The sequence below is a fragment of the Mauremys mutica genome, unplaced genomic scaffold (assembly GCF_020497125.1).
Source record: "Mauremys mutica isolate MM-2020 ecotype Southern unplaced genomic scaffold, ASM2049712v1 Super-Scaffold_100120, whole genome shotgun sequence".
NCBI lineage: Eukaryota > Metazoa > Chordata > Testudines > Geoemydidae > Mauremys > Mauremys mutica.
The window spans coordinates 735,531-760,126 of NW_025423273.1; the positions used below are offsets into that span (position 1 = coordinate 735,531).

The 24,596-nt window shown below is 48.9% G+C and overlaps 1 protein-coding gene across 1 annotated transcript in view; it reads right to left on the minus strand.

The window, feature by feature from the left end:
- LOC123359409 (maestro heat-like repeat-containing protein family member 2B) overlaps positions 1–24,596 on the minus strand; it is an 87,266-nt gene that overhangs the window by 21,923 nt on the left and 40,747 nt on the right. Inside the window, exons 3-9 of the mRNA XM_045001079.1 lie at positions 13,867–14,002; positions 12,533–12,622; positions 8,291–8,483; positions 6,694–6,822; positions 5,387–5,492; positions 3,017–3,148; positions 1,392–1,515 (exon numbers count right to left, since the gene is read on the minus strand). Of these exons, the coding sequence (XP_044857014.1) occupies positions 1,392–1,515; positions 3,017–3,148; positions 5,387–5,492; positions 6,694–6,822; positions 8,291–8,483; positions 12,533–12,622; positions 13,867–14,002 (910 nt within the window). The remainder of the gene's footprint in view (positions 1–1,391; positions 1,516–3,016; positions 3,149–5,386; positions 5,493–6,693; positions 6,823–8,290; positions 8,484–12,532; positions 12,623–13,866; positions 14,003–24,596) is intronic.

Genomic DNA, 24,596 nt, shown 5'->3' on the forward strand with positions numbered 1-24,596 from the left:
TAACTGCAATTAGTACAGGTTTCTGGATTAGAGAGGACATGAAAAGGAAAGCAGAAGGTTAGAGTGCACATGCCATTGCTCCCTTAAAAGAACTTCTAGAGTCTTTCAATGTCATGAGTGAGTCAGCTCTCTGCAGCATCAGCAACAACGCACAGCTGAGCCCCAAGCTTTGCAAAATAACTGTTGAAGCGCCTGTTTGGAGCAGATTTAGCATTGGCTGCAATTCACAAAGCAGGATTTCTGATAGGACATGCCACAGGAGGATACTGGATCTTTATAAATGGAGAGCCTGCTCTTCCTTTCAGCAGCACAGACCTGGGTTGACTGTCCTGTGATAAATCAGCCATTCTTTCTCATTCTATGAGCAGAACACAGCAGATGACAGCCTGTTGCTTATTCAGCTTACAGCAAAGGGGGACACAGGTCGCTTCAATTCCCAGACTCTGCCTCTCATTCATCTACCCAGTTGGGTGTGTGAAAGCTAAATGAGCTGGTATTCCAAACTCCCAGAAAGGCAGTGGAGGAAAAGAAAGTGACCCTTTATAGGCAGCTCAGTTCAGTCCTCGCTGCTGAAGGCAGTACTAATGAAGTGACTTGCACACAGAGAGTCAAAGCAAGGGCTTGGTTAAGGGCAGCTTCACCCCAGATTCCCCCTGAAGTTATGTAGGAGGGAAACAAGTGAAGGGTTTTAACACAGTGGGCAGTACCAGACAGCAGGCCACTGCGGGATTAGGGGACGTGAGTGCAGGAGTGAGGAGGTCATAAACAGAGCCAGCAAAGAGTTGATTAACACAGGATAAATTAGTCCAAATTTGCAAAATATATCCCCAAAATGTACAAATGAGCCTGTGAAATCCAGAGACCACGTTTCTGTGGCACTTTCCTTTAGAACTCTTGGCAGACACCATTCCCATCTCCTTTGGGCTTTTTTTTTGGTATAAATGTGTGGCTCAGGAAACGCAAGGAGCCAAGTGCAGGGCTGAGGTTCAGTCTCTCTGTTGGCCCTGGATATGATGCTTTGGGAGGTGTAAGAGGCTAGGGAGACTGTAATAGGCAGGAGAAGATTAGGGGAGATTAGTCTGAGTGAAAAGGAGAGGAAAGGACGGGGCTGGTTTATCAGTACCAAATTATTCTCTGATTTTCAATTTAGTACCATGCACATTCTTCTCAGTTACAACAGACACACTGAATAAACTATGCAAATACACAATAGCTGCATGGACACGAGGTTCTCCTTTGAATTTTATGTATAAAAGGAAGTTACGATCAATGACATGGCTGGAGAAACTTGTCCTCCTAAAACAAAGGAAAGGTCTGCTCCATTTTTTCCTGACACAGGAACAGAACATACTACCAGCTCAGCCCCCTCCCACCCTCCACCCGAATCTTACCACTGATCTGTGGATCAAAGACAGCCTGCTTTTTGCTTTGTTCTCAGCAAACTCCAGGCTGTTGATGTCCGTGAGACAAGCCCTGTATTTATTCATCTGCTCTACGACAATCAACTCCACACAGCTGCAAAAAGGAAAAAAGAAAGTGGTAAAACGGGAGGATAAAACTCTGGCTGTGTTTGAGCTGGCCATGTCGCCTAAGTGCTGCGCCAATTCTCTTGCTTCGTGGGCTGGAAACGAACAGTGTGGTTGAAATGCCCAAAATGGTAGTAGGCAGGGGAGCTAAACTAGAGGACTAAAGGGAGGGCTCCCCAAGGGCTCCATCAGGGAAACAGGTCCTTCCCCTGGAAAGGCAAATACCCACCAAGGTTAGGAAAGCACAGCGTGTTCAAATGAAAGGCTGAAAGAATGGCCATTTCGGATATGCTGCGCTATCTAGCTATATCTATTTGTAGACACACACACTTGTGCTTGTTTGCATCCAAGCTGGACAGGCAGTCGCAGGGCAATGACAGTGATTAGGTGTCTGGGGCAGATATTTTGTTTAATACCATCAGTATTGTTTTCTGGAAGAAATCCTTTTAGAGCAGTAATGATACAAGGCGGCGTATATAAGTCAAGTTACAAAGAGACTTCTTCTTACAAGGAACCTTTAGAAGAGTGATTCAAAGTAATTTTCACATCTGTAGGCAGAAGAATTGCTTCTAGGAGAGATTTGAAGGCCAGGCAGGTTCATGTAGTCTGGTCTCCTGCATAGAATTTCATCAAATGATTCCTGCATCCACTATCCATCCTAGGTACTTATCTAACCCCCAGTGCCCTATTATCTGAGCTTCTCACAATCTAACATGTTTATTCTTAAAATTCCAGTTGAAGTCAAAAACATCCCCGAGGGGCTCCATTACAAACCCTTCCCACCCACTGGATGATGATTCCCTATTTACAATTACTTTGGAGATATCAATTAGCCAATTTTCAATCCATTTAATATTTGCTGCACTGAATCTGTATAGTGTTAATTTTTTAATCAGGATGACCCGACTGGAATCTAAGTCAACGATGTCAACGTGGTTACCTCTGCCAACCAAACCTGGCATCCAATCAATTTTGACAAGACCTATTTTCCATAAAAAACTGTGTTGACTGGCACTAATTACACTGCCATCCTTCAATTCTTTACTGATTACCTTCCACGTCAGCTTTCCCATGATTTTGCCTGAGACTGATATTGAGCTAACTGGCCTGTAGTTACCCAGATCATCCTGTTAATCCTTTTTAGATACTGGCACATTAGCTTTTTGTACAGTCCTCTGGAACTTCCCCATTACTCCAGGATTTGTTAAATATCAACATCAATGGCGGAGAGAGCTCACTGTCCCGTTCTTTAAAAACTCCTGGGTGCAGGTTATCCAATCCTGCAGATTTTAAAAGGTTTAACTTTAGCAGCTGCTAGTTACTGATAGAATAGACAGTATTTCATTAAGGCAATTCATTTGCAAACCAGTGATGTGTTTGTAGCTGTCATTCTACAGCACATTAAAGTGCATTACTCAGTGATCATTTGACTGTCCTGACATGACCTCATTACAGGATTTACTCTGGAAGTTGTAATGCTATATTCTTACGTGGTTGTTTTACTGATGTCCTGAACGATCTGCAGTGGGTCAGTTGTGTCAGGACAGCGGAGAATACAGGGAGCAAACACAATGGCCAGGGCATTAGCTGACATTCGATTGGTCTCTTCCTGCAGGGCAATCCTAAACAATAAACAACAAAGCAGCAAGGGTTAAAGGTAGCTCCAATTCACATAACACTGGCAGGAAATACCCCTGTAGAGAAACAGAAAGAGGACAAAATACAAATTCAGAGCAGGGCAGGGAGAGGAGGGCTGTACATGCACATGAGATCTGGAGGTCATTGCCAGGGGAAGATTTTCCACAATATTATATAGCTTTGAAGTGAAGAGCTTCAATTTGTTGTATCTGGTAAAGATCTAGACCAACAGGATGTAAATATTATACCAGACAAGGGCAAAAAGGTAAGACAATGGATACTGAGTGAACCACGCAACATGCCATGACACTCTTTAGGAAATCTTTTGTTTTGACCTACTTAACCTATTTTCCAAAAAGGAATAGATACAGTGCATATTTATTACAGTAGCAAGCAACTCACTTAGCCATCATTAAGCTATGCCTTAGAAACAGAGCACAGATGTGTCTAAATGCATGTAGATGGCAGGAAACTTCGCAGATTGTAACACAGTGACTATAGCCTGAACTAGATATTGTCTAAGCTCATGCAAAAGCATCACACATGATCCCTAGACCCTCAATGTTCAAACTAAAGGGTGCAATACATGGCAGTACTGTGATCCACTGCAATCTTACTGCACTCCTCAGTGGGTTAGGTCTATGGCTAGTGATGAGCTGCCAAAATCATAACAACCGGTTCCCTCCTCACCCCAGGAGGAATCATGCCTCCCCCACCCAGGGACCCCTGCCCCGTCCACCCCCCCCCCCGTTCCCTACCCTCTAACACCTCCCAAACCCTATCCACTCCCCCCCACCCCCGAACTCCCCAGCCCTCTCTCCAACACCCCCTCCCGGCCCCCTTACCGCGCTGCCAGAGCCCAGAGCCGGAGCCGGGCAGCCAAGGCCGCCACTGCGCCCGGACCCCAGCATCCGGGTAAGTATCGGTCGCGATTCCTGCCCCCGTGCCCGGAGCCGGGCTGCGGCGGTCGGGGAGGGCTGCGGGGCCGGGCAGGGCGCCGTGGCTGGAGCCCGAGCCCGAGCCGGGTGGCCGGGGAGGGACGCGGGGCCAGCCAGGGTGCCGCAGCGGGAGCCCGAGCCGGGCGGCCGGGGAGGAACGCGGGGCCGGGAAGGGTGCCCGAGCCCGAGCCCGAGCCAGGCAGCCGGGGAGGAACGCGGGGCTGGGCAGGGCGCCCGAGCCGGGCGGCCGGGGAGGAACGTGGGGCCGGGCAGGGCGCTCGAGCCCGAGCCTGAGCCGGGCGGCCGGGGAGGAACGCGGGGCCGGGGGAGGAGGGGGGTGCCGCGTCCGGGACCGGGTGGCCGGGGAGGGTTGCGGCCGGGAACGCGGGGCCAGGGGGGGAAACGCGGGGCCGGAGGGGGGGGGGTGCCGCGGCCGGGACCTGGTGGCCGGGGAGGGTCGGGGCCGGGCGGGGACCCGGGGACAGGGGGGGCCGTGGTCGGGGACGGGGCTGGAGACCGGCGGGGGCACATGGCCCCTCCTGGTTTCCTACCTCAGCGTCGTCTTCCTGGACCGGGGAAGCCTGCTTGCTTCTCAGCCCTCCCAGGCTTCCCGCGCTAACAGCTGATTCACGGGAAGCAGGGTGGGAGGAGAAGCAAGAAGGAGCATTCATGGCAGGAGGTGGAGGCAGAGCTGAGGTGAGCCGGGCGGGCAGCAGGGAGCGCTTGTTAAATTTAAATGCCCTTTTAGAACCAGTTTGTCCCACTGGGAACGACCGGTTCTAAAAGGGCTTCTAAATTTAACAACCGGTTCGCGTGATCCGGTGCCAACTGGCTGCAGCTCACCCCTGTCTATGGCATGGAACCATGTGTTTGTAACCAGCTGAGACCTACAGTGGTTGTCTTCTCAGCAAGTCTGAAACATTTGTTGCTATTACGAAAGGGAACTTATATATAAAAAGAAGAACATTATTGGCATTAGCTGTCAATGAGAGCATTGTCTGGAAAAAGAGCCCTTGGGTCCAGAGCGTTAAAGCCATTTCAGAATTTAAAGCACTCCCTTGCGAAGTTTCACTCCCCTTTTTCCCGACAAAAGTACTTGGATCACATAGGCCCGTGTTCAGGTACTCTTACTCACGGAGAACAGTACCTTGTTCCAGTGGAACTACTCATGGAGTACGGTGGTACTCATGGGGAGTAAGTGTATCAGAATCAGGCCCCTAGTGAGGAAGGAGAAGAGAAAGAGTGGCTGCAGTATGACGATCCCATGCTGTGGTCTGCCATTACCTCACAAGGTGAAAGATGAGGCGTTCCAGGGTACTGAGGTGGGTGCGAGAGAGCTGATCAATGACAGAGTACACGCCTCGGATGGTCTCCTTCCTCTCCTGCAGGCCTGGAGAGAGCACACACAGTTACACATATTACAGGCAACTTCCCCATGGTGTCTTCTGCCATCTTTCCTTGTGAAGGTGGTGTGAATGGCCCAGTACAGGGGAGCTGTGCAGGAGGCTAGTGCACAGAGACAGGGATGACAACTCCCTGCCTATACAAGCAGGCCCCCTTTGCAGGTCCCTCGGGTAGCAGTATCCTATGCAAAAAACATGAGCATAAGACACTGATTTCTTTTAAACAGATTCCAAAAGAGTTGGGAGCTGAATAATAACTATGTCTCCTGGGGCACGTCTATGCTGCACACTCTGCTCTGCTCACCATCAAAATCATATGCTACATACCACTCTAGCACGGGCAGAAATAGCAATGTAGATGGCGAGGCACTGCTTAGGTGAGTAAAGACATGCATGAAGGCTGTGGGGATATACCCTACACACACTGCTTAATTTGTAACGAAAGAGGTGCCGGGGCTCAAGTTTTTTTTTTTGTTTTTTTTTTAAACTTTCACACAGCAAGCCCAGTGGTACCAGGGCTCTGAACGGCAAAGGCTTTGACTACTATAACAGTGTAAGGGATTAGTTTGTGTCACAGTGCTGTCTGTGGCTACATGGCACAGTGAAAAGCAGGCTGTGTCCACATTGCAGTGCCTACCTACACGTCAGTGAAAGGCTCTGGCAGAAGGAGGCTGCAAGGAAAGACTTCAACAGCAGAGAGCTGCTGGAGCAGATGTGCCGGAGCTCAGCCCTGGCAAGCCTTGGCACAAATTAAGCATCACCTACGTGGCTTTCTAAATGCCAAAGTCATTCCTCCCACCTACACTGCCTATTTTTAGCAGTGTCATCACCCCCGATGGAGTCTTTCCCTGTTGCAGGAAAGACCCCGGCAGTGGGAAAAGGCTCTAAGAGGGAGGCAGATGGGAGAGGCTCCAGCACTGTCTTGTCAGTTACGTCATAAAAGATGACAGATCACCAAAATGACTTTTTGGATTCAAACACTCCATACAATTGGCGCTGTACAATCGTACAAGCACACAATCTACTTGCTTGCTGCTTGTCATGACAATGGTGATGATAAAACCAAAGTAAAAAAAGACTGCTTGTTCTGGGCAAGCAGAAACTGGGTTTGGTACCTGCAGCTAATTGTACCTTCCTTGTCTTGGGTTTTGTGTGTGATTGTATAGGATTTGTATGGACCTTCCTTACCCATAGCTTGCAGAAATTCCTCGTAGAGTTCGAAGGTCATGAGGGGATTGGGCAAATCTCTCAGCCACTGTTTGAACACACTGGCAATGACATGAATATTGTAGTCATCTAGATTCACATTGTCAATATCTGTTCACCGAGGCAAGTGAGTGGAGGGAGTGGAAAAGAAACCAAAGAAAAAGCAAATGATCAGTTTTGATCCAGTAAACAAGCCAGTGTTTTCCTGTCAGTCCTAGCACTGGCGATGACCTAACCACTGCTGTTGGAACAACTTCTGTGGGTGAGAGAGGTCCTGAGGAAGAGCTCTGTGTAGCTCGAAAGCTTGTCTCTTGCCAACAGACGTCAGTCCTACAGAAGCTATTACCTCACTCACCGTCTCTCCACTATCATGGGTGTGGTCAGATGTTCGGCTGCCTGTGTGTGTTCCCTCTGTGTGCCACCCCAGCCTGGCACAGACAACTGACATGGCAGACCTCGAGCGAACCGCCCAATGACCACAAGATCCATTAAGGCATGAAGGCACCCAGCCAGGCTTATTTTGATGAAGCACAGTACTAGTATCCTGCACTAATACATGTATACCCATAACAATGGACCAGCTCAGCAAACGGCGGGACTTTCCGTTCCTCCCTAGGCTAGATAAAGACACTGCCCCCAAGATACATTTTTATACACAGATACAAACAAGTTACATATTGCTCCTCTGATAGTTGACATCCTCTGATATCACAACCCACCACCTTGTACATTTCTATCCATCATATTGTCATCCTGACCATATCTTTAGGCAGGGTCAATATGTTCCTGTTGTCTTTGGGGAATGTGTTTGTACCATTCTTGGTATGGGGTGTTCTGGTACCACCCTTCTGGAATGTGTCTGTGTGTGTGTGTTTTGTGCTTAGCACTCAGCAACGTGTGTTTCTGCAATATCAGCCCTGTTCTTGCCAGATTCTGTGAGAAGGGCCTGCCTCTAGCTCACAGCCTGATTTTGTTTTATATCAGCAAAGTTTTGACCGCTACTTTAGCCCAGCCCTCAGGCCTCTGATACAAGGGCTTATGTCTCAGGCTCTTCTACAGTGAGCAGAGTTACAACAACACTGCATAGAAAAACAGGTATCAATACTGTAGCAACCTCAGATCACACAGTGCACAACCTTGGCACCTACTTTTTTAATATGACCATGTTAAAATTCTTGTAGTGAAAGGAGCCAGTTTTCCAGGGGTGAAAGTCTTTAGAGAGAGTTTGTAAAGCACTTTGGAAGTCTAGGTGATGTTGATAAATATGAAGCCTGGCTAATGTAGCTTTTTCTCCCAATTTCTTTTTTGCACACTTGTGCACAAGAGGAGGAATAAAACAAGGAAGAATTAAACAGTTCCACAAGACAGGAGGGCTCTAACACAGTGCAGACTTTTGGTGAAGGCTGGTATTAGAGAAATGTCTGTAGTTTCATGGTACCAAAAGCCAGAGTCTACGGTGGGGGAAGGGAAAACGGTTCCTTTGCTCTGGCCCCCTTTAGATGACATGAATTCCCTGTTCACAGAGGTTCTCGGCTGTCCCTTTTGCTCCCCCTCTGAGACTCTCTCTTTTTCATCTTACCTGTATCAAGACCCTGTCGGAGCTCCTTTATCTTATTGGTTGAGCCTGACTTCCTGTAAATGCCCTCGGTGTACAATCCATGCATTTCAATGTAGTTTATGAGCTTCTCCACCACCAGTGGCACCGCTCGCTCCTCATTGGTCAGTCGGGAGAGCTCAACCCCAAACTGCCGTGACGAAAGCTCGGGATCATACTGATGTGGAGAAAGAGATTGATTTCTTAATTCCTTTTCAAAGGTCTCAATGCAATGCTGCTCACAGCGTGGTAAACCTAGGGATCTCTTGAGACTGAATCTCTCAATGTATGCAATGTAATTTGACTGTCGTTCAAGATGCAGTTCACATTTTTAAACAAAGTTAACTGGATTATTTGCAAATTAATCTAGTAAATCTAACTGAGCACAAGGGAAGAGAGGAAAGGTCTGTACACTGCCCTGCAAATCCAATCTTTCCTGAGAGCTTTCTTGGTCATTGTAACTATCCCTGTGTTCACTCTGCTATGTCTGCAGCACTGCACATTGCTACAAAGACTAACAAATGTTCATAGTTAAGGCTTGCAACAGGACTGTGCTCAGAAAAATGGCTCTGTAAAATGGCCCACCGGTACTCTCCTTGGGTCTTCAGAGTCATCATTTGCTTCATGTACTGACATTTTTACTGTAGAACCAACACAGCTGCGCGACAGTGAGCTATATTCTAGTCTGCTTCATGCCTCACTGACAAAATTGCCTGGTGAGGATACATGAAGGAGAACACACTTGGGCTTGATTCTGAGATCCCTAGATGAACTTACGGTGCTGAAAGTTAAAAAAATGGTTTTGAGCAAGTGTGACATAGAAGCCACTGAAAGAGAAATAGAATCAGTAAAAGACGCTGACATTCTCTATTTTTACAGAGTCACTTTCCTGACTGGAACTGCACTTTAGAGACTCAACATTCAGCAAACAATTCGAGCTGAATAGGAGATTCTGGTTGGATAAAGTCAAAAGACTGAGAAAAACTTTTCACACAATAATGCACAGATCCACGTAGGAGGCTTTGAACATATGGACTGTATGTTCAAACCCAGCATGGGTAGTGATCCAACCAGAACAATAACTGAGAAAGTAGGTGTGCGGCTTGGTTAGACCTCTGACCAGTGCCACTCTTCCATGTCTGCTTCTTCTCATTCACTGTTACCATAGCACAAATGAAAACAACATGAAGGGAATGTCCAGGGGAGGTTTCCACACTGGATAGACCTCCATGCAAGAACACACCAGGAAGAAATGGTGACAGCAACTGGTTTTGATCTCATTTAAAATTCACAAGTTATTGTACTATCATCTCTTAATCTTTTAGTGCCAGGATTGGGCTGTTCCTATAGCTAACATCAAGTGCTATAACAAAAACTCTAACTTTTGCTGTCACTGTGTTCAGCTGCCAACATTGGCATAAAATGCATTAGTGCAAACTACAAGGTCCATCAAAGCAAATACACTGCTAAGATAAGCTTGATGCTCTATTAGTTCCATCATAAGCCTAAATGAAAAGTCACCAGGTTCTGCATAAAGTTAAAAAACAACTAGGAAATCTGCTGTTACCTTTTGGATAAAGGGCACCTTCTCAAAATATACCAAATGGCACCAACTCTCTCAGCTGATGCAATGTGAAAATGTAACCCTTAGCAGCCTGAATCCATCCAGCAGCAACAAATTAATAAATGCAAATGATCTAACCATTTCTGATCAGTACCTTGGACTAGTATTTATTTTTCAGACTCCAAATTTTCCTGAGCATTAGCAAGCAAGATTTTTAAAGATGAACTTGGAGAATACATTAATGTCACTTCACTAGAGCTCAGGAAATGAATTCACACCAAGTAGTTATTTTATTTCAGCCGGCTGCTTGGTGCAGCAAAAACTGTAGAGCCGGCCTTGGGCAGTAAATATCATTATGCCACTATAGAAATCTACAGTACCCCCACACCTTGAATACTGCATGCAGTTTTGCTCATCTCACCTCAAAAAAGATATGTTAGAACTGGAAGAAATACAGAGAAGAGTAACAAAAATTATTAGGCATATGGGACAACTTCTCATATAAGGAGAGATTAAAAAGACAGGGACTTTTCAGCTAGGAAAAGAGACGACTAAGAGGGACTATGATAGAGATCTATCAAATCTTGATTGGTGTAGAGAAAGTCAATAAGGAAGTGTTATTTAGCCCTTCACATATCACAGGAACAAGGGGTCACCCAATGAAATTAATAGGCAGCAGGTTTAAAACAAAAACAAGGAAGCATTTCTTCACACAATGCAGTCAACCTGTGGTACTCATTGCCACGGAGAGGTTGTGAAGGCCAAAAGTATAACTGGGTTCAAAAAAGAATGAGATGAGTTCACGGAGGATAGGTCCATCTCTGGCTACTAGCTAACATGGTCAGGGATGCAACCCTATGATCTGGATGTCTCTAAACCTCTGACTGCCAGATGCCGGGGCTGGGACTGTCCAGCAGGGGATGGTTCACTTGACAATTGCCTTGTTCTGTTCATTCCCTCTGATGCATCTGGCACCCACCACTGTCAGAAGACAGGATACTGGGTAGATGAATCATTCTTCTGGGGGATCCAGGAGAGCCACTCTTATGGTTTATGTTCTTAGCTGATTACATAGAAATTCAGCTTTAGCATCCTGGGAGCATAAGAACCAAGAATGCATTTGTGACACTGGCAGACCAGTCAACCTGTGTATGACCCATAATAACTTAACAAGAGGCACTTCTACTGTGTCAAGACAGTTCACGTGCATGTGAATTTCAAAGAGATGCATTAGACTAGCAATCATCAACTCATTCAAAAATGAACAATAGATGCTAAGTGTATTTGTTTGTGGTTATCTATACCGGGTTAGAAGTTTCACAATGTAACTAAATTAGCTTGTAGATGCTAATTCCCTTTCATGGCTTAATTGCCTTAATTATGTGTGCAAGGTGTTCAGTTAGCCTTAAAATCAAAGATGTAAGACACTTCAGGAAACCAATCATTTCTACATTATCTTCAGCTTAACTATCTGTGTTATAATGGAAGAACGGCTAATTACCTTATGTGAATGAATGTAACTAGTTTACTGGGTATGCACAGGAAATAGAAGATTATCTTCAAAGCAAAGTACAACAGGCCATCCGCATTGGGGGAAGGGCCTTCTGTGACAATTTCTGTGAGGTAGGCTTGTCAGCCTGGTAGAATAGCTATAAAAGAGAAGGCTCGGGCCTGATCCTATCATCTCTAGACTGCTTAAATGTTGAACAGGGACAGTGTAAGCCATAGGACAGAGATCTTCCAAATAATCATTTGGAAGAACCTGGAAAATGCCTGGAAAAACTAACAGACTTTACATCTAAGCTGCCTTTGGATTCTGATCTGTTGGGATGATTCCAGAGAGACTTTTACAAACCAGCAGTTTATTCCATCACTGTTGTGATCCTGAACTATGAACATGGAAAGTCACTTGTCTGGATATTGATCTTTTAACCATTTGTAACTCACTCTTCTTTCTTTTAACAATAAATCTTAGATTTAGTTAAGGATTGGCTGACAGCGTGATATTTGGGGAAGACCTGAGATTCACATTGACCTGGGGATAAGCATCTGGGCCTTTATGATCAGTGAACCCCACATATGGTGAATCAGGTTTCCAGTAACCCCTCACTATATTAGACATAGAATATCAGGGTTGGAAAGGACCTCAGGAGGTATCTAGTCCAACCCCTGGCTCAAAGCAGGACCAATCCCCAGACAGATTTTTACCCCAGTTCCCTAAATGGCCCCCTCAAATACTGAACTCACAACCTGGGGTTTAGCAGGCCACTGCTCAAACCACTGAGCTATCCCTCCCCCCTCTTCCAAGACAGAGATGTTTAGATGGGAGCCAAGGTCTGGAATGCCAAAAAGGGGACCGTGTTTGGCATCTTGTTAACTACGGTGGAAGCTCTTTTGTTGTCGACTTGGTGAATCTAATGATAGAATAAGCCATCAGTTTGGCGGTTGTCTCCCTCTACTTCTTGCAGTCTGCCCGCAGTGTGGTCACAGCATTGTTGTGTAAACCTCTCACTCACGGAAGCAGAGGGATGTTAGTCACCTTGAGATCCCAGCTGCTGTCCTGGAAGAGTTTTTCATGCATTCGCGTTGAGTGTCAGATCTGATGTAAGCAGGGAAGTCAGCTCAAGGAAGAGTAAGGCTATACTCACTGTGCTATGAACTACCTCTTGATAGGCAGTCTGCAGCTGGGTGCTGGCCTGCAAGGCCCGTTCTCTCTCCCACTCCTTCCCCGAACTGAACCATTTCCTGAGGAGCTGTTGGTAGAGCAGGGGAATGGACAGAGTTAGTACCAGAAAATCCCTCCCAAAAGTTCCTCTTAAACAGGTTTAATTGTCACTAAAATCCCTCTCCAAAGCATCTGACCTCCATGTAGCAAAGGAATTACATGTCTAATGGAAGAGCCCATTAGATATACAAGTCCCAGGGGCCAGATTCACCTCTGGTGATTGAAGCCAAAGGAGTTACATGAGAGATGAATCTGGGCCCGTGTATGTGATGTCTGCTGTAGACTGTCTGATGGGAGCTGTCTAGCACATTGCATGCTGTTTGATGTCTGCTGCTGTGGTCTATTTCCTGGGCAACTTCTCCCACATTGATTGGCAAAATGACAGAGAGGAGCATTTCTTTTTATTAATTTGAATAAGAGCAGAGAAGTCCCCCCAGCCCAGCTCCTTTTATAACTTCATTTTTATACTGAACGTGCATCAAACTCCCCACCCCTCAGCCCTTCACAATATTCTGTTCATGTCTGAGGAACAGGAAGTTTCCTCTGAATGAGTTTCCATACACAGGGCTTAACTCAATATTCATGAATTCCTCTTAGAAGAAGTGATTAGTTTCAACTGGTTCTCTTCAATTTGGCTACTGCAGTGGTGATTTTCTTGCCGCTCCAAGTAGTGTCAACGACATTGTAAGAACTTGGTCCCAATCCAGCCCTGGCATAAAATGGCATAGCTTCCGTGGATTTCAGTGGGGCACATGCCCACTTATCCCAGGAAGAATTGGGTGCTTTCTCCCTAAAATTCACTCCATTGTTGAAAATTCCTCCACAACTGAAGCTTGACCCCCTAAATCTCTGACTCTTCCCTGCTGTAACACAAGAAACAATCTCCACCACGGTTCAATGGTCTCCTCACATCAGACATTTCCTGGAACCAGTCTGCGGTTGGTTCTTCCTCCAGCAAAGTCTCCACTGTTGTGTTTTTGGTTGTCATGGTTTTGTTACTATGGCAACTGAGTTAGAATAATAATAATCTATGATTCTATGATTCTATGATTCTATAACAACCACTAGCTTGCCAAGGGCTTCCAAGGACCTCATGTAGAGTGACTGAAACCAGAAAAGAAGGAGTGAGGCTCAGCACAGATCATTTGTGTGTGTGGGCTGGGGAAAGCTAACCATAACCTTGCCAGAGAGGCCATGTGTGACTGCCATCACCCAGTGCCTGCTGGGCAGAAATACAGTGGATGGTGCCGAAGGAGAATTGTTGTCACGTACTTGTATATGCAGAGCATCCTTTGCTGTCCCGTCTTCCTCTTTCATCTTCTCCAAGGGAGGAAGGGGAAATAAACTTTTGAAGCACTGACCAAGGAGCTCACGGTTTTCCTCCACGGTCAGAGATGGTTTGAGCTTGCTGGCAGAAGAAAGATAGAGAGAAAAGTCATGTATTAGACTCAGTACCACCTCCAAGTAAAAGAAATGGGTCCAATGACTAGAGATTGTCCCAATCTCGAACCCCAAGTGCAAACAACCTTCACTTTGCACCTCTATTAAGTATTGGCTCCTCTAGAAGTAAAGCTAAAACTTCACATCTCCTTTTAGAGAAACCCACAAGCTTTCCCCCCTGCCAGCTAGCCAGACACCTCCCTCCCCATCTGAACTCTGCTCCATTGTACTGCATGCTCCACAACCTCCAATCTTGTGTCTTTCGAGCACAAACCCCAAATGGACACATTCAAATCCTTAAGAACTGAAGTCCTGCTGGTGAGCAGCATGTGAGCCACAGGGCCACCCAGAGGATTCAGGGGGCCTGGGGTCTTCGGCACGGGGAATTGCCGCCGAAGGCCCAGCACTTCGGCGGTGGGTCCCGGGGCGAAAGTTTCCCCCGCTGTCGAATTGCTGCCGAAGACTGGGCCCCCGTGAGAGTTTTCCAGGACCCCCGGAGTGAAGGACCCCACTCCAGGGGCCCTGAAAAAACTCTCGTGGGGGCCCCTGCAGGGCCCAGGGCCTGGGGCAAATTACCCCAATTGCCCCCCTGGGAGGCCCTGGTGAGCCAAACCCTGCAGGCATTAGACTGCTCCCAACCTGACTTTCATGAATTAACAAATAAGAAGGCATCACAGTGCCAGGAAATATGGCAGAAAATAGCCTACCCCAGATGTCCAATGGCAAGAACTGCCTGGTAGCGAACTGGAGATGTCAGGGAATCCAGTGGTTCCGTCAGTGATTTCCCTACACCCCCCTGAATTTTCCCAACCCCCCCCCCTAGTTTTGTGAGCTAGTTACATACCAATTTAGTGACTGTTTGGAAATCTGAATTTAAACCGAAACATTAATACACACTTTAAAAGCTTATATAGTGTATGATAAAATATGTGTATCTGAAAAAGTATAATAGATTTGAAAAGTATGAACATAGACTAGCTTCCTTGCTTCCTTATATAGCTGTTTTTGTATGTCAGTGCATTCATTTCGGTGATGTTGGCCAACCTAATAATTTCAAATGATGATTTGTAAGCAAAGTCTAAATGAGCTCTCCCTGACAGCTAGTGATGAGCTGGGGGCTAAGGCTTCAGGGCCAGATTATAGTTACATTCACACCTAATCTACCTAGGCATCCAGCAAACAGAGCTGTGTTGTCCAAGTGATAGATTTTGGCTGGGGTTGGGTTACAAACCACTTGAATGTGGGGGGAAGAAGGATGAAATGTTGTTCTTATTGTATGAGTAAAGGGCAGTAGAACTGTACTTAGCCTGTGATGATTTGAAGGCATCAAGAGAGAGGGTGGGGATCTGTCCATCACTGTTTAAAGACAGAGCTGATTAGGCTCCAGTAGATAGTCTTTTGTTCTGTTAAGTGACCACTGCAGCTGAAATCACTGACAATCAGGTCTAAGTGCTTAGTCCTGGTGTAGGGACAGTGTTCCTGTGGGTACAGTGTTTTTGTGTAAGAAACAGCCCAGACTGCACTAGCAGCGAGGTTCCCCCACTGAGAGCTCAGCTGAAACCACAGAGAGCTGGTGGAACCTTAAGAGACCAACTCGCAGAGGTCACAGTGGCAGGTGGCAGCAGAAGGTGGGCAGGGCCATTGGCAACAGAGCGGTGGAGTGAACGGTGGCACAACGAACAGCCGTGGCCAGAGCAAACTGTGCCTTCTTGTCCCCCACCTGGAAGGTGTACTCACGTGAAAGCACCTCTGAACTCTGAGTCTACTCTCCACTGACCAAGGACAACACCAGTGAGTGGAGTGTGGTGGAGGGACAAGTGAGGGGCATGTTAAATAAACATTTGTTTTTTGGACTATATTTTAGCGACTTTGCTCCTGAATGTTGATTTGTGACTGGGAATGGAAACTTATATGTAACCCCTTTGGGGTTTAGAGAGCATGGCCCCTTTAAATCTTTTTCCCGGGGGGAGGGGGAGAGTAAAAAAAAGGATGGAAACTCCAGGGAGCAAGGCTGGAGCTCCAGGGAGAAGGAGCACGGCTGGCCCTGGAGAAGGAAGCAGAGAGAGAACCTGCCTGAGGAGGACAGGCCCGATCGGAGACAGCCCAGGACAGGAGCCAGGAGGAGCACTGTGCCACAGAGGAATCGCCCGAGAAGGACAGGCCAGAGCTGGACCCAGTATCACGGCTGCCCAGAGCTGCGTGGGGCTGTAAGTACTGGGGCTTGTAACTCTGCATTGGGAACAAGGAGGGAGGTTGTAGCTAGTTAAGTGGGGAGGTGGTCGCTCTGTGGGGCTTTGCACAGAGCGGCAGAAGAGGCACCAGAGGGATTTGCTGGGGAGAGTTCACTGGCGCCAAAAAAGACCAGGAGCACCCAAAACTCACCACCAGACTGGAACTTTGCTCAGGCCTCCTGGACTGTGTGTGCAGACGCATTGCTCAGTGTCTGCCCTTCCAGACTGTGCTACCACTGGGCCCGTGGGGTTTTGGTTTGAATGCAGCCCTGTTTTACTGCTCCCTCTATATTTCCCCTTGTTGTTTTTCTCCTCTCAGCCCTCTGTAAATAAATATCTTCCTTTGTTATATCCATTGTACTTTTCCTGTGGGTGTGTGTGTTCACTCTGGGGGGTTTGGAACAGGTGCCCCTGGAGTGGAAGGGCTTTCTCCTGCTGCGTTCCTGCGCGCGCTGTCTCTTGGCCAGAGCTGCCCACAGAGCAATCTCCATCTTGGCCACGAGGGCGCTAAAGTTACATATATAAATATAAAAAAAACAGGAGTACTTGTGGCACCTTAAAGACTAACAAATTTATTGTAGCATGAGCTTTCGTGAGCTAAAGCTCACTTCTTCGGATGCATAGAATGGAACACACAGACAGGAGATATTTATACATACAGAGAACATGAAAAGGTGGAAGTATGCATACCAACAGGCAGAGTCTAATCAATTGAGATGAGCTATCGTTAGCAGGAGGAAAAAAAACTTTTTGAAGTGATAATTAAGATGGCCCATAGAAGGTGTGAGGAGAACTTAACATAGGGAAATAGATTCAATTGGTGTAATGACCCAACCATTCCCAGTCTTTATTTAGACCACAGTTAATGGTATCTAGTTTGCATATTAATTCAAGTTCAGCAGTCTCTCTTTGGAGTCTGTTTTTGAAGTTTTTTTGTTGCAAAATTGCCACCTTCAAGTCTGTCACTGAGTGGTTAGGAAGGTTGAAGTGTTCTCCCACTGGTTTTTGAATGTTATGATTCCTGATGTCAGATTTGTGTCCATTTATTCTTTTGCGTAGAGACTGTCCGGTTTGGCCAATGTATATGGCAGAGGGGCATTGCTGGCACATGATGGCATATATCACGTTGGTAGATGTGCAGGTGTACGAGCCCCTGATGGTGTGTCTGATGTGATTAGGTCCTGTGATGGTGTCACTTCAGGAGAAAACCAGCAAATTCTCAAGTGCCCAACTTTCCCCCAGAAATGTTCATTTTGCACTGTCCAGCATGCTACTGAACAACGCAAGCTCATATGAAGTCTAAATTAGCTGTTTCCACTCAAGAGATGGATCTTGGAGTCACTGTGGATAGTTCTCTGAAAACATCCACTCAATGTGCAGCAGCAGTGAAAAAAAGCGAACAATGTTGGAAATAATTAAGAAAGGGATAGATACGACAGAATATATCATATATCATAACTGTAAAAACAGCAAATAAATCCATGATACACCCACATCTTGAGTACTGCATGCAGATGTTGTCACCCCATCTCAAAAAAAGATATATTGGAATTGGAAAAGGTTCAGAAAAGGGCAACAAAAATGATTAGGGGTATGGAACAGTTATGCCAGACCTAACTTCCAGTTTCACTTGAGCAAACAGGAGCTATTTGACACTGTGCGATACGGCTCCTGTGCTCTGTTCCCAAAGTGTTCTGCAGCAGGGGAGGGTCTCTGGTAGCGTGTCTGTCACTGGCATATTGGGGTGATGCTGAAACAGGAGAGAGTAGAGGTGACATTGTGGGGCTGGCGTGAACCTTATCTCTTCATTTCCCCTTCCAAGAACCGAGGGGACAGGAACCCTTACCCAGCGAGGTCACAGTCTCATAGTTCTCCTGCATGACGTCCCAGTATAGGGCTCTCTGAGCGGGGTCCAGCAGAGCCCACTCTTCCCTAGTGAAATGCACAGCCACCTCCTCGAAGGTCACCGGCCCCTGAAAGAGCAAGAGTCCAACACTCAGGACCTGCTGCCCCACTCACAGCCCCACTATTTGTGGCGAGAGGAGCGAATCAAATGGAAGCTCTGGGTGGATCGCACTCAACAGAGTCCCACCCCCACCCCGCTCAGAGTATCCAGCAAATACCAGGGTGAGGGGACGAAGAGAGAGCCCCTTGTCTCTCCCAGCAGATCCATCACACACCTACTGGCCACCGACTGATACAGGAGATGGAGCCCCTAGCAGGGTCCAGGGACAGCTCCCTGGTAGGAAGCCCAATAATAACCTCATTGTGAGGAGCGGGATATGAAGGGAGAGGCAGCTCCAATAAGCCTGACTCAGGGGCTTCATATCTCACAGCGGCCGCTGGTTAGTGAGGTCAGGCTCCAGCACTGGGACTCTGGTCAGTTTTACCAGCCCCATGTAGGTGGGCTATTTTCTTTCTTCACAAATTAGGGCATTTCCACCTCCCAACCTCCTGGGTCTGTTCCTAGAATCTAGGCCACTTATTAAATAACTCCCAGCAGGTTTGCCACATCCTGGCCTCCTCCTTTCCCCACACTGTGAATTTCCTGCCCCGCTCCAACCTCCAAACCAGCCTGTGCAAACCTTCCCATCTCCGGTGTATTTGCTCTCCCTCTCCTCCAGCAGGAACCCACCAGCAACCCCCCGATAATCTCTACCTGAGTTGGCTCCACTGCAGCCATTTCTCTTCCCTGTCCCACGCCAGGCTGGGATGCGCTGGAGCAAAACATGGACGTCATTCTGCAGCCTGTCTGGGGGAGAAGGGCAGTTGTGGGTGTTTCAGAACCGGTTTTAGTTAATTTCACATCAGAATTCCCCCAGGCCCCTTCCCTGCAGACAGACACCCTAGATCCTGCCATGCTGGGAAATGCTCAATCTGTTTATTACAATGTAGATCTGGCCCCTCCTGCCATGCTAAGCCCAGACACATTTTTTACCTCCCTTCTCCCTCTCCTCACCCCCTAACAAAGTCTCTGAACACAAGGCTAGAAAAGAGCAGAACCAAAGGAGTCACTGTGGGGGATCCCCTCGGACACTGACCCCACGGCAGCTACACCCCAGCAGGGGGAATATAGAGTCTGGAACTGGCTTTTCCTCTGTCTGATCCTTTGCTTGTTCACTGGAAAGTGGTTCTGCCCAGGGATGCAGCAATACATGTGTCTGGGTGGAAATCTCTCCCCCCTCATTTCTCCCACTGCCCCTTTCAGTCTCTCCTTCCCCTGTCCTCTCTCCCTGCCCCTCTGGCTGGGACAGTCCCATTCCTGGGGGCTTTGCTCTCCCATGGCTGGATTTTCTCCTGGCAATTGCTACAGGGAGGAGAAACGAGGAGGGGCTGTTTGTGCAGAGTCACTTTCTTGCCAGTCCCCAGCACTTTCCCTGAGGTCTTTCAGTTACCTGGAGACTCTGGCTCAGAATTTAGTATTAACAGGGCCCAGGGCTGCCCTAGGGGGCTAGGACCAGCTGGAGAAAGTCATCCCCTGGGCCGGGCAGAGAAGAAGCTTTAATTCAGGTCACTTCCCAGCACAGAACCCCACTGGGGGAGCAGCAGCTGCTAAGCCTGGTCTCCCAGATCACTATGGAGGCTGCAGCGTCTGACCCAGGAAGCTGAACCCCAGTATCCTGAGCAGAGAGGGACAGAGCGTTTGAGCAGCTTCCCTCCTTTAGCTCTCTGGGGAGAGCAGCTAATGAGAGCCCCGCCTCACAGGGAGAATTGCTGATCTCATTTGCCCCACTGGCCATCCGGAGTCACTCCTTGTCTTTCCATACAGTGACTCTGGATTAACAATGGTCTCAATGAAACCAGAGTTCAGAAAGAATGAGTCCAGAATGCTGTGGAAGAGACCATTGTGTGGCAGTGCTGACCCCCTTCCCACCTCCCTCACCCCCAGATCCAGGGCAAGGACTGGACAATCTAGGACAATGGAACTGGAAGTTCCTGCAGTTTTCAAGAGGGGAGAAAAGCAAAAATCTGTGATTTCACCTCACAGTGTTTGATAAGTGGCTAGAAAGTTATCACAGTGACTGGGCCTGGCCGGGGAGTGTCGGGCAGTGCTTGGAGCCAGGATTCTGGCATAAGCTAATCAGGGAGAAGAAGCGAGGTCAGGAGCAGCCCCCAGAGCCCCAGCCAGCCCCCACCCCAGATATTCCCTGGGACCCAGCCCCCAGAGTCCCTGGCCAGGGACCTCAGATACCCCTCAGAGCCCCACTGGCCAGAGAACCCCCACCAGACCTTCACTGCCAGGTTGGGAATCCCAAAGGGTTCCCCGCACCAAGAGATCCCAACAGCCAGAGACCCCCCCCAAAAGGGACCCCCCCCACTGGGAACTCAGTCCCTCACTGCCTGCCTAGGACCCCCCCCCACCCTCCAGCAGGATCTGCCCTGCCCTTTGCCTGGTACCCCCTCCTCCCCCCTGCGGGATCCCCTGATGCTTTACAGGGGCACCCCCTGGCCTAGCGCCGGGGATTGCACAGAAAATGTGTCACAAACTGCATATTATTAACATGAGAGAAAAACACCAAGATCTGAGGGGATTTTATATTGCTGTTAACGAACTAGTGGAAAAGGGGGACTGTTGGACTGGATTTTATACGACTGTCAATACATAAACACAAAGTGATGGTTCCCCCACCCCCACCATTCCCATGGGCAGCAGGGAGCCCTTTGAGGAGCTGATTAAAAGGGCAAGGGAGCGGGAGCTGGAAGGTCCCTGGATAAAGGAAGGGGGCAGCAGTGGGGGACGGGCGGGTGACTGGCAACTGATGGTTGGGGGCAACTGTGTTGGTAGTTAGGGGGCAACAACTGGGATTGGGAAACGGGGGTCTGGGCAGTCCCCACGGGGGACACATGCGCCTCCCTTCCAGTGATGAGCTGCTAAAATCTTAACAACCGGTTCCCTATAAAAAGTTCTGATTTAAGGGATGTGCCACAGTATGGATTTTTTGTACCAATAGGATTACCATACGTCCGTATTTTCCCGGGAGGAATTTTTAAAATTTACCACCCAGACAGCGATTTAAGAACCTAAAATCCTGACATCTCTGGGAAAATACAGATGTATGTTAACCCGACCTAAAGTTCTTTTTTACAAAGATGGGCCTGAACTAGAAATGAGCTCCGTTTTACATGTGTGGGTCCCCGCCACTCCCTGGGGTGTGCTAGGGTGACCAGATGTCCCAATTTTATTGGGACAGTCTCAATTTTGGGGTCTTTTTCTTATATAGGCTCCTATTACCCCTCACCCTGTCCCGATTTTTCACACTTGCTGTCTGGTCACCCTCGGGTGGGCACAGGTGTGGGTCCCAGCTGCTCCATGCCCCCCTCATTGAAGCAGGTGTGCAGGGTTAGTGCCCTGAGAACTGCAGGGCACCAGTAGACATGGGGCTGGCTGCAGACACGGGCGTGGGGCACAGGGCTAGCTGGAGGTAGGGAGTGTGACACGGGCTGGCTGCAACAGGGGCTGGCTGTGGGCAGGTGGTGCAGACAGGCTGTGGCGGGGAAAGGGGCTGTGGCAGGGGTTGGGGGGTTGGCAGGGGCAGGGACTGTGGCAGGAGGCAAGGGGGGTGGCAGGGGCTATGGCAGGATGGATGGCAGGGGCTGGCTCAGGCCAGGGGGTGCAGACAGAGGCTGGCGGGGGCGGCAGAGGCTGTGGGTGGGGGAGGGTGGCAGGGGGCAGCTGTGGGCAGGGAGGAGTGGGGGGGTGCAGACACTCACACAGGGGGAGCAGCTGGGAGCAGGAGGTGGCTGTAGGCAGGGGCTGCGGGCAGGGGGTGCAATGGGGGGTGGCAGGGCAGGGGGTGCAGACGGGCAGGCAGGGGGTGCAATGGGGGGTGGCAGGGTAGGGGGTGCAGACAGGGGGCTGGGGGCAGGGCAGGGAGTGCAATGGGGGGTGGCAGGGCAGGGGGTGCAGACAGGGGCTGGCTGCAGGCAGGGGGTGCAATGGGGGGTTGCAGGCAGGTAAGCCGGGCCAGGGGAGGGAGGGGGACGGAGCTCACGGCCCAGTCCGGCTCCACCTGAGCGGCTCCTCCTGGCCCCGTCCGAGCGCCCCAGCCGGGTCCCGGCCAAGCACCCCTGGCTCGGGCTGGTCCCGGCCTAGCAGCTCCAACATGGCCCAGCTCGGGCCCCGCAGCACCGGTCCCGGCCGAGCGGCTCCAGCCCGGATCAGGGACTCGGATCCTGTGGCGCCAGTCGCGGTCCTGACCCCAGGCAGTGTGGTAAGGGGCTAGGGAACAGGGAGGGGGTGTTTGGTGGGTTGTGGGGGGCTGGACAGGGGTCGGGGAGGTCAGAGTACAAGGGGGTTGAATGGAGGCAAGGGTCCCGGGGGGCAGTCAGGAAGGAGCAGGGGTTGGATGAGGTGGTGGGGGGCAGTCAGGGACAGAGAGAAGGGGTGGCTGGATGGGGCAGAGGTTCCGAGGGGGCATCAAGAATGAGAGGAGGGGTTTGATGGGGTGGCAGGGGGCAGTCAGGGGACAGGGAACGGGGGGAATGGGTCAGGGGTCCCGGGGGGGGGTGTCAAAAACATGGGGGGCACGACCCTCTCGTGAGGTGAGGAGGAGGGAACCGGTTGTTAATATTTTGGCAGCTCATCACTGGACAGGAAGCCATCTCAATTTACATACAGAATGGAGAGCAGAGAACCACACTGAATTCTGGGACCAGAAAAAGCAGGGAAGCACTGCATCATGGGAATCTCTGCTCCAGATGCTAATGAACCTACGCCTGCCCACACCCAGCTCAGCAATTATCAGACCAATTGTAGCAATGGATCCTTAATTGATGCCCAAATAGTGAAGCCGCCTAGTGGCATTGTGAGCTCCCTTGAAGAAAACACCACCCACAGCCAAGAGTGATCAGCTCCTGTTGTCTAGTACAAAGAAAACCCTTGAGTCATCAGCCTTACCTATATACATTGGGAGTGAGAACAACAAGATAACAACAGATATAGCTAGAGGGGGACAGGCAGGTGTAAGGAAGAGGGGGGGGACGGATACTAGATCTACAGGTCATGCTGGTAGTACTGTGTCCCTACCGAGTTGGGTGAAAAGAGTGAGAGGAGCCCAACAGCAAAAATTAGGATGTTTGTTCACCAATGCGAGAAGCTTAGGTAATAAAATGGAGGAACTGGAGCTCTTGGTCCGAGAATTGAAACCGGATATCGTAGGAATAACCGAAACATGGTGGAACGGTAGCCATGACTGGAGTACGGGTATGTGCTGTTTAGGAAAGACCGATGCAAAGGTAAAGGTGGGGGAGTAGCATTGTATATCAATAATGAGGTGAAATGTAATGAAATAACTAGCAATGCAATGGATAATACGGAGTCTGTCTGGGCAATGGTCACATTGGGGAAGAAAACTACTAGAGCCTCACCCGGGATAGTGATTGGGGTGTGCTATAGACCGCCGGGATCTAGCCTGGAGACGGATAGAGAGCTCTTTAATGTTTTTAAGGAGGTAAACACTAATAGGAACTGCTTGATCATGGGGGATTTTAACTTCCTGGATATAGATTGGGAAACAAATGCTAGTAATAATAATAGGGCTCAGCTTTTCCTAGACGTGATAGCTGATGAATTCCTTCATCAAGTGGTTGCTGAACCGACGAGGGGGGATGCCATTTTAGATCTGGTTTTGGTGAGTAACGAGGACCTTGTTGAGGAAATAGTTGTAGGGGACAACCTTGGCTGATGCCACAGCACACCTGGTTGCTGAGCTCTGTGGCTTTATCCTCACACACAACTATTTCAAATTTGCTGACAATATATATCTCCAGATCAGTGGCACCGCTATGGGCACCCGTATGGCCCCACAATATGCCAATATTTTTATGGCCGACCTGGAACAACGCTTCCTCAGCTCCCGTCCACTCACGCCCCTTCTCTACCTACGCTACATCGATGACATCTTCATCATCTGGACCCATGGGAAGGAGACTCTGGAAAAATTCCACCACGATTTCAACAGCTTCCACCCCTCCATCAACCTCAGCCTGGACCAATCTACATGGGAGGTCCACTTTCTAGACACCACGGTGCAAATAAGTGATGGTCACATCAACACCACCCTATACCGAAAACCTACCGACCGCTATGCCTACCTTCATGCCTCCAGCTTCCATCCCGGACACACCACAAGATCCATTGTCTACAGCCAAGCACTGAGGTACAACCGTATCTGCTCTAACCCCGCAGACAGAGACCAACACCTAGAAAATCTCCACCAAGCATTCTCAAGACTACAGTACCCACACGAGGAAATAAGGAAACAGATCAACAGAGCCAGACGTGTACCCAGAAGCCTCCTACTGGAAGACAAACCCAAGAAAGAAACCAAC